The sequence below is a fragment of the Corvus kubaryi genome, unplaced genomic scaffold, assembly GCF_017639235.1.
Source record: "Corvus kubaryi isolate FWS band 111438036 unplaced genomic scaffold, C.kubaryi_AGA036_p1.0 74, whole genome shotgun sequence".
In the NCBI taxonomy this organism is placed as follows: Eukaryota; Metazoa; Chordata; class Aves; order Passeriformes; family Corvidae; genus Corvus; species Corvus kubaryi.
The window spans coordinates 12026675-12046332 of NW_024582061.1; the positions used below are offsets into that span (position 1 = coordinate 12026675).

Sequence of the window (19658 nt, forward strand, 5' to 3'; positions counted from 1 at the left end):
AGCGGGTGCCCCAAGCTGAGGGAGCACCCCTCGGGCGGGGTGCGCTGCAGGCGGGAAGCCCCTCCACAGGGGCTCCCGTCGGAGCACGGCCGAGCCCGGGGGCTCCGCGGGAGCGGAGGGGGCCGTGCCGAGCCGGGGCTGCGGCGGAGGCGGCCGCGGGGCGGGACACGGACCCGCCGCCTTCACGTCAGCGCTCCCCCTTCCCCGGCGGGCTGCCCCGGCCGCGCGGTGCGTTGTGGGAGCGGCGCTGAGATGGCGGCGGCCGCCGCCGGGCTGAGCTGGAGGCGGGTGTCCTCCTTCACGGGGCCGGTGCCGCGCTCCCGCCACGGGCACCGTGCGGTCGCCATCCGAGAGCTGCTCATCATCTTCGGCGGCGGCAACGAGGGCATCGCCGACGAGCTGCACGTCTACAACACGGGTGCGCGGGGCGGGGCCGCGCCGCGGGGCGGGCGGGGCGGGGGGGGACAGCGGCGGGGCTGTCCCGTCTGCGACCGCCGGTGGCACCGGGCTCCGCACGGCGCCGGGGATCCCCCCCGGGCCTCCCGCCCTCCCCCGGCACTGCCCGCGGGAGGCTCGGCTGAGGGGGCGGCCGGCAGGCTGAGGAGCTGCCTGGAGCCGAAATGGCGGGGCGGGAAACACGCCTGGGCCAGGGGTCTTCCCTGGGGTAGTGCTGCGCCCTGGCTGGTGCTGCGGGGTTCGTGGTCCTCCCTGGGGAAGAGCGACCGGGAGAATCTCCCGGTGCGTCTCGGTCTGTTCTGCTTTCCCCGGCTCTCGCGCAGGGGTGCGGAGCCTCTCTCCCCTGGCAGGTCGCGGCTGAATGGCGGCAGGCGGGATTAGTCCCCACGAGTGTCCGGATCCCCCTCCTTCCCTCTGGTGACGGCGGCTCAGGAGAGCTGGACGCGCTGGAATGGGAATGTTGTTTGGAAAAGTGAACATGTTGGCATCGGGAGCCTTTCCAAACAGGAAGCTGCCCGAGACCGATATTATTTGTGAAAGATTAGACGCCTAAATAGTTACTGTACGGAACGCTGAATGAGGCTGGAAAACTTGCATGTAATTTCAGGGTTTGGGCCGAGACGGGAGAGTTAAGGGACTGATCTGTGCTTCTCAGTCAGCCAGTGTTGGCTGCTTGAGGTTTTTCCAGGCAGATTTTTCTCTGATAGCTTCAAAATCTACTGTGCTTAAATCACATTTTTTGAGGGGAGGCGGAAAAAAAATCACTTAACCTTTCTGTTCTGAGAAGTAATCCAAAGAAAACTCCTGTCAGAACAGAGGTTCTGATGGGTGCCTTTTGAGTGAGTCTGATCATGACTTTTTGGGTTTTTTCTGCCCAGACTTTCTGCTTAAGGTATTTTGCTTTTGCAGCAATGACAGAACGGATCGTGACTCAGTTGTTCCAGTTTCTGGACGAGTGTTTGGCCCAAACTGACCTTTCTTTTCTCTGGGGTTTAAGATGCAGGGTTATGACCTGAGCTGCCAGAGTGTGCGATGTCATCCATGGCCCTTGCTATGCATGTGATGATTTTCGAGGAGCCGGCACACAGTGAGAGCATCTTAATCCCCTACCGCAACGTTCACTGGAAGCTTCTAATTTCATACTTCTCCTCTTCATGCTCACAAAACAGTGTAGGAAAAAGAAGACATTGTCCCCTGTAATGCTTAAATTCCAGAACACTTTAAACACCAATATGCTGCTGCTGGATCAAACGATTGCTTTTTCTTGACTGTCTGCCTCTCCTCTCCCACGTATCAGTGCGGCGCTCTGTGGATATTAAAATGGGTCCTAGAACAGTGTAATTAGATTTTGAATAGGGCTATTAAGTCCAGGCACAGTGCCATGCTGCTGTAGCTTTAATAATTCTGTTTCTAGGGCTAGCTCCCTCTGAGTTAGCGTGGTTATCTCTTTTGTGTGGAACTGCACTTGTGTTCCCCATTAGCCTCTATTCTTGGCAGGTCTATTAAATTGCTGGGTTACCCTTCATGACTGACTTAGTTACAGTAACCTCATGGGCTCATGCATATACTGAGTAACATTGGTTTGATAGAGGTGTTTGCTTTTCTTTTTATTAAAAAGAATAAGAATTTGTTTAAAACTTAGTGTGAAGCAAGTAGCCCATTCACAGTTATCTGCAAATAAAAGGTAATTCTTTAGAAAGCAGAGGTGTTTAAAAATACGTATTTCAGTGTTCAAAATATTTTTCTTATCCTTTTTTTCTGGTTTTTGGTTTTGTTTTTTTTTTTTTCCTACTGTAGTTACAAATCAGTGGTTCCTTCCTGCTGTAAGGGGAGATATTCCTCCAGGCTGTGCAGCACACGGATTTGTTTGTGATGGTACCAGAATACTAGTTTTTGGAGGAATGGTTGAATATGGAAGATATAGCAATGATTTATATGAATTGCAGGTAGGAAATGTATGAAAATGTTTTGGTTTTCAGAACTAGTTTATTTATCTGTTTATGAACAAACATGTTTTATTTAACCAACTGCACAGGAAAGTTAGATGGGCTTTGCTCTTCTTCAGAAAGATTTTTTTTCCCTCTTCAGAATCTAAAGTTTATTCTAAATAGCTTTGAAATAGAGGCTTCCGTCTATAAAGTATAAAATATTTAATGTTTTATTAAGGTTAGCTCTTACATGTCTCTTTTAATGTATGTCCTAAAAAAAGCCCAGCATTCCCTTAAAAATAATTCAGAAAATATACAAGTGTTAATATTATATTAATTTTATTTGTTATGGCTGACTATAAATGAAATTATTTCTGAATATATTTTTCTTGTCTTCAAGGCAAGTCGATGGCTCTGGAAAAAAGTAAAACCTCAAGCTCCTTCAAATGGATCACCACCCTGTCCTCGGCTTGGCCACAGCTTTTCTTTATATGGTAACAAGTGCTATTTATTTGGTGGCCTGGCAAATGAAAGTGAAGATTCAAATAATAACGTTCCCAGGTATGCTGATTTGTCTTTGAATTTAATGGCTTTAAAAACAAATTACTAGATATGACAGCTTTGAAAAGGAACATTCTAGGCAGGCTGTCCTGCATACCAAGCACTCCAAGTTGGATTATTTGTGCAGTGAAGGGGTTACATGCGAAGAAGCTTAAGTATTCCTTCTGCTAATCTCACGATATGAAACACTGACTGACAGCTCTGACACTTCTGTAGGGAAACCTGAGTAGGCTTTGGTATTTTTCCTAGTATTTTGGGTGATGTTTTTAAGAATGGCTTGTTTGTTAGAATTACCTCAATCAGCAAAGTCTCGTGAGTCATCAGGGAATTCATGATGGATGTTTCTTCTATATCGCTGTGAAAAACAGTTATGAATTCATCTGGAAATTTTTTACAGTAACAGCTGAAGTTGCCTTTATTGTCAGCAAACTGTGCTATAATGCTGAAGTTTTATATCCACATTCACCTGCAGTTCAGAGCACTTATATCCACTGAGCTATAAACTGGCAATTTCAAGCTCAGTAAACAAGAGGTATCTGGTGTGAATGCCAAGATTCAAACACCATTATCTAAAAATAACTTGCTGATAGATTCAGCAACAAATGGGTAATTGTCTGTTGGCCAGCCTGAAGACACAAGAAAACAAACAGCTTCTTCTCACCTTTGTTGCCTTAGAGTTGCAGAAATCAATCTCTAGTATCTCTTGTCATCATGTATTTCTCACAACTTTGCAGTTTGTTGCAAGTGTGTCCATATGTAGCAATTTTTGCAAGGAATGTTGTTTTCCAGTGTTCAATGTTTCTTTCATGTAATAAAGTGTAGCAAATAAGAGAGTGTGTTTTCTTAGAGGCAACAAGTTATAACTGTTAATTTTTTTTGTTTTAAATCCATTTTAAATCCAGATTTGGTACTGTCCACAATGCATCAAATGTTTTGACAGTTTAAAACTCTACACCCTCCCAAGACAGAAGTCTGTAATACTTGGAAATGGTCAGGGTTTAAAGCGCACTTGTCATCATGCTTATAAGTGAGTTTTTCATACTTTGACAATAATACCCTAGATATTTAAATGATTTCTATGAACTGGAGCTGCAACATGGGTCTGGCGTGGTTGGCTGGAGCATTCCTGTGACCAAAGGAATCTTGCCATCTCCCCGAGAATCTCACACAGCCATTGTGTACTGCAGAAAAGATGTGGGAAGCCCAAAGATGTATATTTTTGGAGGGATGTGTGGCTGTCGGCTTAATGATCTCTGGGAACTTGACATAGGTGAGTTGGTTTGCCAGCAGAAGTCAGTGCTTGCTGGCTGAGGGGAAAAATTGCAATATAGAATGGTTAATGGCATGCTGTGGTGCAGATATTATTGAGACACCAGAGTGTTAGCCTTTTGTAATATTTGGAATTAAATAGATACAGTGTTGTTTGCATATATTATCCTCCCTGATTCAGGCACACTGTGAGGTGGTTATCATAGTCTTTAAAGCACTCTAAAGGAACAAAGTTGAATAACCATAGTGAAACCATAATATATGTTCTTGATAAACCGTTAGTTTCTCATTATTTCCTGTGTTTTTTTAAAAGAAGTTCCAAGTGCTTGTTGTTGCACCTTTTTTCTTAAAGTAGCCATCTTAAGAAGGTGGCATTTTATTTTGCTGAATATTAGAGGTATGTTCCCTCCTAAAATCCAGGTATTGAAATATGTAGTAACAAGTTGTTTTTTTTTTTATTGAGGATTTTGTTCTCTTTCTTTTAGAAACCATGACCTGGTCAAGACCAGAAACCAAAGGGACAGTACCACTTCCTCGCAGTCTCCATACGGCCAATGTAATAGGAAACAAGTATGTCTGTTGTTAAAAGCTCAACTCTAGAAAGGTACACCTAGTAGGAGAATGATGATGCTTATCCACTACTGCTCAGTATAAACATCAGCCCTGTAGAATAGTTTTCTGCTGCTGTTTCAGTACCACTGTTAACTTAAGGGTATCAAACTGCCAGTGTTTCCATGCAGCAGGACAATCTGCCCAACCCACCAGCAGCTTTCTGGGCTTCTTTGTGCATTCTGGGGCAGCCTCAGCTGGGCCTAAGCTCTGTCAGGAGTGAGCTTGAGTGCCTCTGTGTGTGACACAGATGAGGTAGATATGCAAAGAAACTGCTCAAAGACTAAAACTAGTTCCAGGCCAAACTATTCCCTGCTTTTTCTGTAGTCTGCTCCTCATTACTCTGCTTCTTGCCAGTGTGGTTTGTTTTGGCAGGTAGTATTGATAAAATGGATTTTTAAACATGGGTTTCAGTGCATTTTTTATCAATTTGCAAGCTGGTGTGAGGAGAAAGAGGCAAGGGGGTAAAGAAATATGAAAGCTTAATATCTTCTGATGCAACAGCTTAGCTTTTTATTATTTACTTAAAATGTTAGTAGTTTGTAGCCTGCATTATATTTTTGAATTTTGATATCTGAGTTAGATGCCAGTCATTTTAGCATGACTTATTGAGGGGTCTGCAGTAAAGGATTGTAGAAATTCTGTTGTATGTGTGTGATTTTCGGAGAGCGTTAGCAGTTTGGTGTTTTGTTAAATGTTACAGTATTCACTTCTATTTCTAGGAAGTTGCATGAGGAGCTTCCAGGATTTTTTTGTGTGGTTGGGTTTTTCAATCAGTTAATTTACTCAAAAATTTTAGAAGGTAGATATCTGCAACCGTACTTCCTAAAGAGGATAGATACAAATAAAATTTGCTGTGAACCAAAACTGTAAAACACTGGAAATTTTCTGTTTTGTCCTAGTTTGAGAGAGCACATGCAGCAGATCTGGATATTAACTGGCTTTTCTTTTCTTTTCCCCTCTTCCCTCTTTTCCTGTGTTTCAGAATGTATGTTTTTGGTGGATGGGTTCCACAGTCAGCAGGAGGTGAAATTTCTGCTTCTGATGGTGAATGGAAATGCACCGGTTCATTTTCTTACCTTAATTTGGGTCAGTGTTTCTGCCTTTCTGGGAGTGGGCATTTTGAATTAACATTTTCTTAACAGAGTAGAGTAACTGTTTTGAAGACCTTGAGAAAAATTTAGGATACATAGCTGTAATCGTGGCTGACTGAAGAAGTTGCCAGTTTTTTGCATCTTACTTGAAAAGTAATATTTTAATTATTATTTTTCTTTGAAGATTCAGCAGATTTGCGTCTGCAAATATTTGTTAATACAACTTTAATACTAAATAATGTAAATGCTCCTTCTTCATTTGTAGAAGAACACAAGAGACAGATTCTGAAATGAGGTTTTTCTAAGCATGATAGTACTATCCCTGAATCCTCAACTTCTGATCTATTTGCCTGAGAGAGATAACCAGAGGTCAGAAAATCAGCCTGTATTAATTGATTTTATCTTGCACACTTATTGGAAAGTGACCTTCTCTTTGTAGTATTTCAGTTTTAAATGCAGTTGTCTATAAAAACAGAGGTGATTTATTTTCATTTTTTTCTGAGCAGTTAAGTGTGTTAACATCTTTATTTCTTGTTTTGGAAAACATCTAGAAACTAAATGCTGTGAGTTTCATTTACTAGATACCACAGAATGGATAGGTCTGATCTCAGATTGCCAGGAGGACAAAAGTAACTTGTTACCAGGGCCAAGAGCAGGACACTGTGCTGTAGCTGTTGGCACTCGTCTGTATATCTGGAGTGGTAGAGATGGTTACAGAAAAGCTTGGAACAATCAAGTTTGCTGCAAAGATCTTTGGTACCTTGATACTGGTGAGTCAGAAATAAATAATACATTGTGTATTTTATTAACATATGGAAAGCTCGCATGATTGATGATCACAACATTAAAGCTGTAGCAAACTCCAAGATTATTTACATTTTAAAGATTATTTTAACATCGTGCTTCACTGCTGGTTGTTTAAACGTTATTACTTAAAATGAAAAAATGAGAAAGGCTTGTTTAAAGCCGCTGAAAGAACTTTGTGCTGAATTCTGCACTGCATGCCATAGTCAGTTGACACAAGATGCTAAAGGCTGTTTTGTCTAAACTCAGGGTTCCTGGTCTCTCTTTTTAGTGATCTTTTCTGCTACTACGTACTTTTTTCACCAAATCCCTTCTTCTCTTGGGATCATTGCTGCTGATGCTTCCTCATCTCTTGGACTGCAAAAAGATATTCTTCAATCTAAGAAGGGCCCAAATTGTTCCTGGCAGTGAGGGGAATTCTGGAGCACTAATCACTCATTGGTAGCCGCATAGATGGCAGGACACTGAGATGGTGTTTGGGAGAGAGGGAACTAGACTAGAACTCTTTTTCTCCCATTTCATTTTTCCCTCAGAAAATCAGAAAATGAAAAAGAGTAGCAGCTGCTGAAGATTGCAGCCTAGTCAGGCATAGAGGCATGTGAGAGGAGCAAGCCATTGGCATTAATCATGTCTAGGCTTCAGCCTGTGTAGAAGTTGTTAGAGGGAAAGCTCACTTCAGCTACACAGAGCAAGCAAAAAGGAAGAGGACTAGTTTGTGAATTAGAGGAATATGTAAAGCTTTAGGAGCCAAAGAGCTACCTGCAGCATTTTAGGAAAGCACAAGTCCTTCCTCTGTAATCCCTTCGATGACGTAGCTACAACCCAAAGACCTACTGGCAGCAGAAGAACCATTAAAAACAAAGCATCAAAACTGGAGCATTTTTGAACACTTTAAAAAGACACTTTGTGATTCTCTGACTTGACTTGCCACCTTTGACAGTGGTTTCTTGTTGAATCTGGTATATATTGTACATCAGTGAAAAAAGATTTTGCTTGCAATATGCAGATATTTAATAAACTGGTAAGGGAGGGCAATTTCTAACATGCTGTCTGTGTTTTATTGGTTTCTTGTAGAGAGACCTCTGGCACCATCACAGGTACAACTGATTAGAGCTACAACCAACTCTTTTCAATTGAAGTGGGATGAAGTCCCTACAGTTGAAGGATATCTTCTTCAATTACATGCTGACTCACCAGTGCCCCCGGTGGCTGGAATTCCTGGTACTGGCGTTCCTGAGACATCTGTGCTGAGTTCACAAGGTAGCAGTCAGATCACGTTACACTAATGTTTGTGCGCAGGCAGACTGGAGGGTGGCATAAGTAATAAATATGAGTTTGTTTTGTAAAGAACCATTCTGTGAGAGAGAGACCCTGTTTCTTTGCAGAGAGACACCCTGTTTCTTTGGTTATTCCCCAAATGCCTGCAGCATAATTATAGAAAATTCCCCTTTCACTTGTTTCTGTTGGTTTTGGCCAGCTGTCTGAGTTATGAAGGTATTTGTAGAATGCTGGCCACAATCTGGGGAAGGAAGCAGTGAGGAAGGGATTTTATCTGACTGTTTGGCCATACAGTTTCATTTCAGGCTTACAACAACGTTTTCCTTCAGGCAACTTTGGCTTCCCTCTTCCTTACTGAAATAGGTTCCAACCATCATAATATGAAGTTTTACATAACTGATGGGAATTTGCTTTTGTTTGCATGCAAGGTGGCTGTTCTCTACATCAAAGTCCGCCATCATTGCCTAGTGTCCCTTATCCAGAAATGAAGGTGGATCATCCCAGCCAAACAAATAATCTCATTCCTAATAACGTAAGTGTAAACTGAAAAATGCTTAAGTGTCAAAACAGTATGGGAAGGTAGTGAACTGCCAGAACACTTCCTCAGTTTTAAAACTCCCTGCATAATTTTTAGATCTTAGAAAAAAAAAAACAAATAAAACAAAAAGACACCTGCTGAAGTAGTTGTCTGTTTTCTTACATACTTTTTGCTTTTAGGATTGAGAGACAGTCTTTCAAGTCCTTTTCTTGTTAATGAAGAAAGGAATTGCAAGTGTATTGCCTTCCACAATGCTAACTGGGAGCCTGACACCAGTAGGAATATTATTCTTCCTGAAAATGTTGGTGACATTAATGTGGGAAGCAAAAGGAATAAGGCATATTCCTTCTTCGTTGGTCTAGTTTAGTTTTATGCTAGTCTGCTTAGTTGTAAGTTCCTACAGCAGGTTAAATCCAATTATTATCTGTCTGGTTGTGGTCTGTGTGTGTACATGTTCCGCTATTTTGCCAATTTAACAGAAAGAATGAGGACAAACTCTGGCTAAAGGATCCCATTTTTAGAACTTTGGACCTTTTCTTAGTTGTGTGAAGTCTTAGATCTGTATGGGATCCGTTATGTATTCCTGGAGAAAACACATGTAGAAATACTATAAATTTCACTAAGAGTAGAAATATCTCAAGTACATGTCAGGAAAGCAAATGTTGAAAGCCTCTGTAATTGGGATTTTCCTCATCTGTTAAAGTCCTGTCAGTAGACTAAATGTACACAGCAATGAACTTCCATGTAATGACAATAGAACATGAGCTTACTCTCAGATAAAATTTAGTGTGTGTCAGGGACAAGTCCAAGTCAACTCAGTGTTTGAGTCTCTGTTCTATAATGGCTAAGGTAAGGTGGGTTGAGAGGTTGATTTCTTGGTCTAATTTAAAGTACTAGGGGGAATTCTTGGAGGAATTTGTATTGTTGTTTATGAGCAAGCATTTTCATGCCATGCTTGCAATTGAAATTTCTGAACTTTGCAGTTTAACAAATGTGTTGTTTTGGTTAGGTCCAAGTTTCCCTTTCATCCAATTCAAAAGTAGAAGGAAAAGAAAAGGTTGCAGCACCTGAAAACAAGGTTACACAGGAGACTATGAAAAACCACGCAGATGCTACAGGATTCAAAGAATCAAATGCCCCTTCTCTTTTGCCTGTTTGTACTTCAAGTAAGATGACTATAGAAAAAAAGTAATTAAAAAGTGAGAGTTAAAGTTCATCTCAAAAACATAAAATAAGATTGTTTCTGTCTTGTAATTTAAAATTATTTAAGAGTCCTTTGTAGTTTAAAAAACTCAACTTGTGTTAGTTATTACTGAATATATTTTTAGAATATATGAAGAAAATTGAAATCTTAACTTGTTTGAAGTGTTGCAAGGCACATGAAATTCTCAATATATTCATTATTATGATGGCAAACGTGTCTCTTTAAACATAAATAGTCATTTTTAGCATCAAATAAAAAGGGACAGATAACATTTTACAACATTATGGTGATAGTAATTCCAAACTGACAATGTGTCTGTCTGTTAGCAGTGAAAAGCTATTGGCTGATGTAAAATCTCAGGCAACGTAGAGAGAGGCATGTTTCTCTCTGACTGTAGAGGAAATAAAAGATGACAAGGCTCTGATTTATGCATTTCACTGAAATGCCTTAGGTTCAGTGTAGTGAATCCAGGCTTAATCACCTTATCTGTTTATATTTTACTTCAATGTATTTTACAGGTAGTTGGATTTTTATTTTCTTCACAGTGTAATTTAATTAGATGTGGAAATTTTGATTCTTATTGCTAAATGAGAAACAGACTTCTACAGGGGTTAATGTTAAATTGATTGTTACTACTCTGTGATACTGATTTATGTGGATGCTTTATTTTAGTGCAGTTTTTTTCCCAAATTAGTTTTTTTTGGTGACCAAATACATAAAGAACAGCAAGCCTAAAATAACTGTTTACATACATCTGTTTATGACTGTGTAGACAAACTTCTGTTCAGTTATATACCTAAAGTAGGCATTAGCAATCAATATAATCAGACCTGTTCTAACCTAATTCTGAGCTAAACTTAAATGAAACTAAATCCATTAGATCAAGTTGAGATGTGTTGTGTTATCAATATTGAATTCTGGCTAATATTTTCTTTTTCTTTAAGGTGCTCAGACATCAGCAAATGTAGGTGAATTACATGACTTGGACAAACAAACTGTAAATCCTGATGCTTCTGTATCCAGTACTGTCTCCAGCACACAAACTATGGTAACCCAGCAGGCTGTTAAAACTGAATCATCAAGTACAAATGGGGCAGTTGTTAAAGATGAAACTTCACTAACAACATTCAATTCAAAATCTGAAGGTTTGAAATGTGTTTCACATACTGTATTTTGAGCCATATATTTCTAAGGCCATCAGAGTTCCTCTAGTGTGGTGGGATTCCCGTCTTGAGTAGTACCTGGGATATAGATAGGGCTTTGTGCATTGAAGACCTTGTGCGGCCTGGATGACCTCTGCTAGCATTTATACATCTTTTAAAATCAGGATATTCCTTCTATGCATTTGTAAATCACGTTTCCTGTAAGTGAAAAATCTTCATTTATGCAGAGGTACATTTTCTAAATATCAGTGGCAGCCAGTTTTGGTGCCCGTTGCACATTTGCTTTCATTGATTCATGATTGTCTGTTTTGTCAGCAAAAGACTAAAATAGTAACCTCAGATGATTTTGATTTTAAGCAACTGACCTCTGTAATGAATATGGCCTGTTAATGTGGCCAGCTCACTGCTAGTCAGATGTGCTGGCTTCTTCACAGTCTGCTGGAAATATCCAAAATAAGCAGCAGTGCAGAAAATAAATGGGTAGTTTTTCAAGTCTTGTTTTTGACAAATATCAACAGGCTGTGCTTGTTGTTGTTTTAAGTGTTAACTAAAGAACTGTATTCTGATGTTGATGTTGTGTGCATAGTATAATTTTTACCAAGCACTATTATATTTTAAAAGCAAAACCCAGGACCACAAGCATAGAATACTAATACTTCCTTGTGTTACTTATGTGCTTAATCTTTTTTTTTCTTTTAAGATTCCATTTTAAATTTAATTAATGCTCTGTTCCCAGTTGTTAGGATTGTTTATAGGTTAACTGCTTATGTTCAAAATTCAGACTGTATTGATGTCAGAAACAATGCCATCAAATTAAGATTTCACACTTAGACTATTCATACAATGTCCCCAGTATGTGCCTCAATCTGGTGTTTAGATTATTTGTTTGCAAATATTTTATATTGATTTCATAATCCTGTCACTTTTTAGGATTTTCTGAGTCCTGCCTTCTGTTTGTATTATCTGTAGCAGCCTCCAATGCCAGACTCCCAGAATTGTTCTGTGAATATGACAGAAGCCAAAATTAGTTTGTGTTATAAATAGAACTGCATGCAAAAGAGGTCTGAGATGTTCTTGTGCAACAAATGCTTACAAATGGCTATTAAGGTCAACTTTCATACTCTGTGGGTTTTGTGTTAAAATTTTTCTACTGATTGAGTTTTTAAAATTTAACTTTTTGCTTTTAGCTGCTGAAACTGCTTACGTCATGCCTTCAGCAAGGGTCAATACTGGACAGACAAATGATTCACACTCCTCTGTAAGTCTGAAAAAGTATTATCAAATTGCTTTACCTATTGTTCTGTTGATTAGTTGTAAGGGCTCTTCTGTTCTCCTTTAATTGTATTTCTGAAAGAAAAGCAATGTTTATTTTGAGCTTGAAGTGAATAATTCAGGGGTAAACATTTCTGTTGTAAAACTAATTGCATTGTGTGGGTTTGATGTGGCTCTGAGGAGCAGTTGTGTAGTTGGGAGGAGATCCAAGTACGTGTTTCAGCTGTTGAATCATTTTTATCAACTGGCACAGTGGAATGGTCTGCTGCATGATGTGCAAATGTAAAAAGTTTTTCTGTATGCACAACTGAATTTAAAATGAAGTATGTATTAGATCAGACTAGTGTTAGCTGCTGATTCTATAGTTTTGAAACGTAACTTAACTGACATCTTGATGTTTTTCCCTAGAGGAGATGGGGACTGACTATGCAAGCTGTAAATACTGCCTGAAAAAGTAAATGCTTCCTATTTCACCTGCTTACAACTTAATACACAAACCCAAGGTGCCACTGTTGCCACCAAAAGCGAGGAACTGAGGATGGGGAGAAGCAGCTGCAACTAAAGGGTTGGGGTGCTTTTGCCAAGAGCAGTTGCAGCTCCTGCCCCATTTCCATGCTAGCAGGATCCTGGCCTGTCTGTGCTGGGCACCTGACTGTGCAAGTGCCCTCCCTGGTGCCTGGAGACCAGCGAGAAAGCCAGTCTGTGTTTCTGGGTCAGTCAGGAGCAGTTTGCACGCCCTGCATCCCAATGCCCCGCGCCACAGCAGAGGGCTGTTCTCAGCTGCAGGCGAGTTCCGCAGGGCCTGACAAGGAGCATGTGTGGGGCTGAGGTACAGCTGAGCCCCAGGGGGAGCTGCTGATGTTGGACCACCTTGGGAAACTTCTTGACCTCTGAGAGAAATTAACTCACAACTACATACTGCTACGGACACCTAGTTCTACAGCTTTAAACTTCTTCCCCTCCCTGTTTAGAATATTAGATGTGACATCCCAGCTGTTGCTTTTTAAATGACAGACTGTGTCTAAGTCAATTATAAGAACCAGTTGGTTTTGCACGGTATTTGAATAACACATGCATATTCATTTGAAGCATAAGAAAGTAACACTGGTATAAAAGGGGGTTGTCTCTTAAATAAACTAGAGCCTTAGTTTTTTTCCATGGCATTGAAGTATGGGTAATCTACATGACATGTTCTTCAAATACTAGAGAGCTCCCCAGAGGCCGCCGGCACCGGTGAAAGCCAGGGACCGCCGGTGGTATGATGTGGGAATTTTTAAGAACAACAGTGCTGTGGTGAGCCAGTTCTACTTGCTGCCAGAGGAAACACTGAACATCAATAGCAAGGTAGCTGCTGGTTCTTCTCTGATGTAACTTGCACATACCTGTTTCAGAATCTGTTGCTTATACAGTTCACAACAAAATGTGGGATTTTCTGATACTGCAGCAGATGCTGGTGCTTGTAGGAGTTTTGTATTTTATGACCAGTAGTTCCACATGTATTTTTCTGATCTCTTTTTACTATTTCCTAAACTGGATGAATTTTCTTTTGTTGTTAATGTATGATAATACAAAATATCTTATTTTGCTATTGCTAACTCTTTTCTTATTTCTTGCCTTAGGAAACAATTTTAAACTTACTAAGCTTTCAAATGAATAAAAATTCTTAAAAACTGAAAACCCCACAATTTCTTAATATGTTATTTCAGTCCAGCATTGAAATGTTTCCATTTCTTCTCTGTTCCCAGAATCTTTGCATAAAAATTGTTAAAGATACTAGTAAGACATCACTGTTTAAAAAGACTAGATCTGGAACTGTAGAATCTTTTGTATTAGATCTTTCTAACTTAAGGTTTTGTACATGTAAGTTGATACATGAAAACTATGAGTGTGAAACTTGCAAAGGTGTTAACAGTTTTGATGGTAAAAGTGTAAATTAGTGATGTCCTAGTGAACTGGAAACAAAAATCATGTCTTCTTGAGACAGAAACAAAATAACAGAAACCTTTCTTTGAAAGCTTCACTATAAATATCGTATGTCTTAGTTTTAAAGAGCACAGTGCATTTGACACTGTTAACATGGACTGTGGTTCTTACACATTATTCAAAAGGAAAATAGTTCCACTCTAAGTATCAGTGATGCATCAATGCATACTTTAATCATGGAAGTATGGTAGCACACAATGTTCCAGGAAGCTATTTGTTACTAACTTACAGTGCTTTTCTTTAAAAACATTTTGGTTACCTGCACATTGAACTGCAGCTCCTAACTTTAGGAATAACTGGTTTTGAAATAAAACTCTTTTTTTATGACAGAAGATTATGTTAACTAAATCATAACTTATGTAGTTGTAAATGCTACTTTATTTTTACTTTCCTGAGTAAAAGTAACCACAAGGTGCACTTTCATTTAAATGACTGAAAAAATGGGGTATCTTTCGGTCTAGAGATGTAGTCTCACACTGCATCTTAGATCAGCTGTTTTGAGGTGAGAGAGTGCCTCAGTCCAAACCTTTTCATAAATTTTGATGTAAGTACAACAGTATTAAATAGATTTTCAGTTTCAATTAAACTGAGATTAATCTCATTTTACGACCTTATACATTTTTAGGCTAATTGTGTCTAGAACATTTTTAAAATTAACACAAATGTTGCTTTATTTTCAGACGGAAGGTGCAGATGTACCAGACTACAGATTACTTAAGAAACAGGATCTGTTTCCAGGCACAGTGTACAGGTTCAGAGTTGCTGCAATTAATGGATGTGGTGTTGGGCCTTTCAGTAAAATCAGTGAATTCAAGACGTGCATTCCAGGTTTTCCTGGAGCTCCTTCAACAGTCAAAATCACCAAGGTGAGAAATATAGGTAACTCTGGTTCTGATGTTTAAAATTCTGGTCAAATCTCTTGGTTAGAGTTGGTTTGTTGTTGGGGTTATTTTTAAGTTTAAATTGTCATATAAAATAGTGCCCAGTGCTTACTTGGTTAACTCTGCTTGATATGATATTCTTTGAGATATTTGCTAAAAAGAATTATTTTAAGACTTATGGATCATGTTAGCAGATATACATTCAATCATCTGATGGTTTCCCCATGATTTTCTAGTCTTGCATCCTTAGATCTATAGGGGTTTACCACGCTTCTTAAAAAAATGTCGAAAGACATCCTTATCTCCAGAGTGGTGATGATAGGTTAGAATTTTCACATAATCTTTAGAATTTGGGGTTTTTTAATATTGTTTATATATTTATGGTTAGCTACATACTATCATACTTTTCTCTTTTTCTTCAGAGTGTCGACTGTATTCATCTTTCTTGGGAGCCTCCTGCTTCACCCTCTGGAAATATTTTAGAATATTCTGCCTACTTAGCCATCCGTTCCACACAATTACAGGAAAATCCAAGTCAACTTGTATTTATGAGGATATACTGTGGTCTTAAAACCTCCTGTATAGTGACTGCTGCCCAGCTATCCAACGCCCACGTGGATTACACCTCCCGGCCTGCCATAGTGTTCAGGATTTCAGCCAAGAACGAGAGAGGCTACGGCCCGGCCACGCAGGTTCGGTGGCTCCAAGGTAAAGTCACTGTCACATACAGCATTTGAGTGGGGCAGGAGCTGTGCATTGTGACTCCAGAACCAACACAGCACTGCATGTGAACTTCTTGAAATGTTGTTTTGTTCCTTATGGGAGTTTTATGCAATTCTAGTTGTTGCTTCTTACTTCCCTGGGATTCACTTCAACTCAAAAGTTTCTTAATCTAATAAGAAGTAATCCAATAATGCTCATTATGTACATGACATACAGTGCCATCAGGGGGTTTTTCAGTCTTTCCAGCCTCCTAAATGAAAAAAAAATTCCACCAGGTGATGTAAGGTGCATTTTTGTGATGCATGTACACTTTAAAGTCTGTATCACAGGCAGAAGAGGTTTTGTCTTGTCCCTGGCCTTGAATTTGTACTGGTTCATGGTGATTTGGGAATGGGAATGGATTCACTGAAAATAATGATTAGTTTTAGCCTGGTCAGTTCTGGCTCACCTTGTAAGTAAGCCAATCCAGGGTCTCAAAGCGAAATTTGCCAGCTTCTCATCCCACTCCTTCCTGTTTCTGGCCTAGCTTTGTTGGGAGCTGGCTTTGCTCAGCAAGAGGTCCTGTGGGCACAGAGGAAGGTAGGAAGGGCAGAGTGCCCACCCCCTTGGGCAGCAGGGAACTGTTGTGTGGGGGTAGCTGACCTCAGCTGGTGGGCTGGGACCCACCTGTTGAATGCTCCACTGCTTGGTTTTTAGTATGTGCTTTTCTAAGTTGGGGAGTAACAATGAAATTGTCTTCTATGATGTTCACTATTCCAATGCTGTTTAAACCCTTTAGTTGGCAGGGGTTTTGACCATGAGCTGTATCCCAGAACTCTGAAACAGTATTTGTTTGAAAGTGTTTAACTGTGTACGCCATGTGAAATTACGAAACATTTAACAATGTCTCCTTCTTTTTGCAGACATGAAAACATCAGGCTCAAAGTAGAAACGACTTAATAAATCCCAAGTTTCGAATGTAGTGTTTAATGTAACTCTTGTACTATTTGTAAATGCTACAAATATTTTATTTTTGCATTGTTTTTACCTTAAAAATATATAACCTTTTTTACGTTTGACACATCAACATTATAGAGCCTTGCTCAGGTATGAGTATCATATAGAAAATATATCAGAGGTGGTGGGGTGGAGGATCACACTCTATCCAGCAGCTCTTCTTGGTAGTGATAGTTAAAATGTAATAATATGGTTTCAAATTAAAAACGTATAAAAGAATTGGCACAAGCAGTAGTATTTGAGGTAGATTCCCCATGATTTCTACAGATCTTGCATAGATAATTCATAAGATTTGGTATATGAGCAAATTCTGTTTGGTTTCAGTTCCTTATACCACATTCTTCATTGTGGTGCCTGAGTACAAGGCAAAAATTTCCAGTTATTATATAGTAACTTAAAATGTATAAATATTTTAATATATACTTTTTTTGTAAAGAAATGATTTTTTCTACTATTTGTAACAAATATCTTAATCTTGAAAGATATCCCCTGAAAATTTAAAAGGAAAAAGATAAACTTATCCATTGCTCTTATTACAAAAAAAGGTAAATTCATTGTAAATGCACTACTATTACTTATAATTATTCTTTTGTAGTTGTACAAATCTTAAACTTGTAAATACCAATGTTTACAAGAGACCTTTCTGGTCTTGTATTAAAACTTCCATGAGATTCATTCTCCTTTTTTTTTTAATCCATATGCTTTGCTTTTAGCATATGCTTGCTTTTTGCACTAATAATAACTTACCTCATTCCTGTGTTAATAATCACTTGTGTTTCTTCCATAATGTTTCTGTAAAACTTCAATCTGAAAATTTTAACCAAAGTTTAGAATACATGGTAAGCAATTTTGCACATATTATATGGCAACTTTCAACATATTTATTCCAGTTAATCTTCTTAAGTGCTTGTTTGCTTTACCAATATATTCTGCCAATCAAGTTCAGTATCTCCCGTTTACTATGCATCATTTTACATTAACTAGCTAGCTGATAAAATCAACAAGCATTACTTCTAGGAATAGGTGGATCCATTCCTATGCGAAAAGAAAAAATTTGTTCACGGTAGTGAAATAAAGGTAAACATTTAAAATGCTATTTATGTATCTATATATAAAACTATGTTTACCAAAGTGTAGAGGAAAATGGCTGAGTTGGACAAGGTCACTAGGTGAATAGATTGAGGCACCTAAATAAGATTTATTTTAAAATAAAATCTAAATTATTTACTGTGCAATGAAGTTTATACTTTGCACTTTAATTTTGCCCCAAATGCCAAAAGATTATACATCAAGGTAGAATTTCTTGCCTCTTCCAGTTAAATTTGTCTTAAGAGCGTTTGTAAATATAGAAACTAAAATCAATGATGTGCCTGGTTTGGTGGGAGAAGTATCACTAAAATGCTAGAGAGTTAGCATCCCAGAGCAGATTTAATAGCCAAGTTTTGGCTACCCTGAGAATCAGGGTTATAATGAAGTGCTGATACAGCCTTAATTATCGCAATGCATCACATGCTACAATAGCATCTAGAAAGTGCTGGGGACCATAAATGGCTATAATAGTGTTAATTGTGGCACAGGAGTAACACATGTGGATTGACTCCAGAGAAAAATCATGTGTTTATGACAATGACAGATATCCCAGTTTCACTTTAAACAGTGTTTATAGTATGAATGTATAGGACTTTTCCTGAAGTTAACTGGCTTTAAGATATTTGTGTTTTAATGGTCCATTTTGTCAGGTAGGATCTCACTACCAATACTGTCTGATAACTAAAGTACCATACACATGAACTGTCAACTAGAAGAATAGAACTTGGTTTTTCTTATTAGTACTGTGAAAGAAGCCTTTAGAGAAAACACTTGTGGCTTTGATTTTGTTGGTTGATAGCTGTGATTGTAGAGTTGTTATTTAAGAATAAAACCTGTTGGGTGTGTCTGGGTGGAGTTTTTTTGCACTTGGTTTCACATGCTTTGCACAATTTCTTTTTTCAGTGGGTATGTCACGACTACCAAAGGGTAAAACTGTGGTGTTTTCAATGAAAGTATCATTTCCTTGTGAGTGTGCTTTCTTCAGCTGACTTGACATAAGATGTCACTTTCTCTTTTTTGTCCAAGTTGGGTGACGTGGAAGAGTGATCATATGCAACTCTTCAGTTGCTCACAGTTTTACTTTAAACTGAAATTGTGGTACACACTGTAAAATACACTTTGTGGTCTGTTTTTAGAACTGTATTTATAATGTCTAAATCCCACCTGTTTGCCTATCAACTAGATATCAGACAAATATTGATTGTTCGATTTTAAAGTTTAGAAGACTGTTGACACCAGCTCTTTGAGACTCCATGTTATCCATTTATTTTAGATACTGCTAAAGGAGATGTAACAGAAGCTGAAATCTATCAGATTACAGTATCCATATTGTAGAAATGTCCAGGTTTACTAAACTCCTTAGGGAGGTTGTGACTGTGTAAGCATAGGACAGTCGTGCCAGTTACGGCAGACACTGCTACAGCTTCATCTTCAGAATGTTCTTGTGAAAGTGGAAATGAAGTGAACAATAACCTACACTTTGTGTTTTCAAAGTAATTATAGCAATATCTTTTGAATGTAGTTTGGAGTAGAGCACATGATCATGCCATAAACTCTGAAGATGTAATAAGTATTACTGTTGTTATCTGGTATTTCAAGATAGCGAATTTGACGTGAACTTAGTCTTACAGCCTGTTACTTAATGACCTCTACAAGGAAACTGACATTTTGTACAATACAAGTTGATTAGTCTTATTTTGAAGCATTGTTTGTTCTTTGTAATAAAGTGGTTGTCCTATCAAATGCATTGTAAATACTGAAGTGTGTCTGTTTTTTCAAGAGGTGTACGTGTACAAACTTGGAATTTCTG

At 38.9% G+C, this 19658-nt stretch overlaps 1 protein-coding gene across 1 annotated transcript; it reads left to right on the top strand.

Moving 5' to 3' along the window:
• Positions 1-212: 212 nt before the first annotated feature.
• Positions 213-19602, top strand: HCFC2 (host cell factor C2). Its single transcript, XM_042050711.1, has 16 exons — positions 213-418; positions 2254-2402; positions 2785-2945; positions 4007-4215; positions 4700-4784; positions 5809-5912; positions 6499-6687; positions 7796-7981; positions 8428-8531; positions 9547-9703; positions 10686-10886; positions 12092-12162; positions 13383-13520; positions 14840-15025; positions 15463-15748; positions 16666-19602. Exons 1-16 carry the CDS (start codon positions 253-255, stop codon positions 16689-16691), a joined length of 2418 nt encoding a protein of 805 aa, XP_041906645.1. The 5' UTR covers positions 213-252; the 3' UTR covers positions 16692-19602.
• Positions 19603-19658: the final 56 nt, after the last annotated feature.

Bases quoted from the DNA above. Each gene is read 5' to 3' on its own strand.
- HCFC2 (XM_042050711.1), top strand. From the start codon at position 253: ATGGCGGCGGCCGCCGCCGGGCTGAGCTGGAGGCGGGTGTCCTCCTTC. The intron at 2,946-4,006 runs GTATGCTGATTT...ATAATACCCTAG, and splicing joins TCAAATAATAACGTTCCCAG to ATATTTAAATGATTTCTATG. The intron at 7,982-8,427 runs GTAGCAGTCAGA...TTTGCATGCAAG, and splicing joins ATCTGTGCTGAGTTCACAAG to GTGGCTGTTCTCTACATCAA.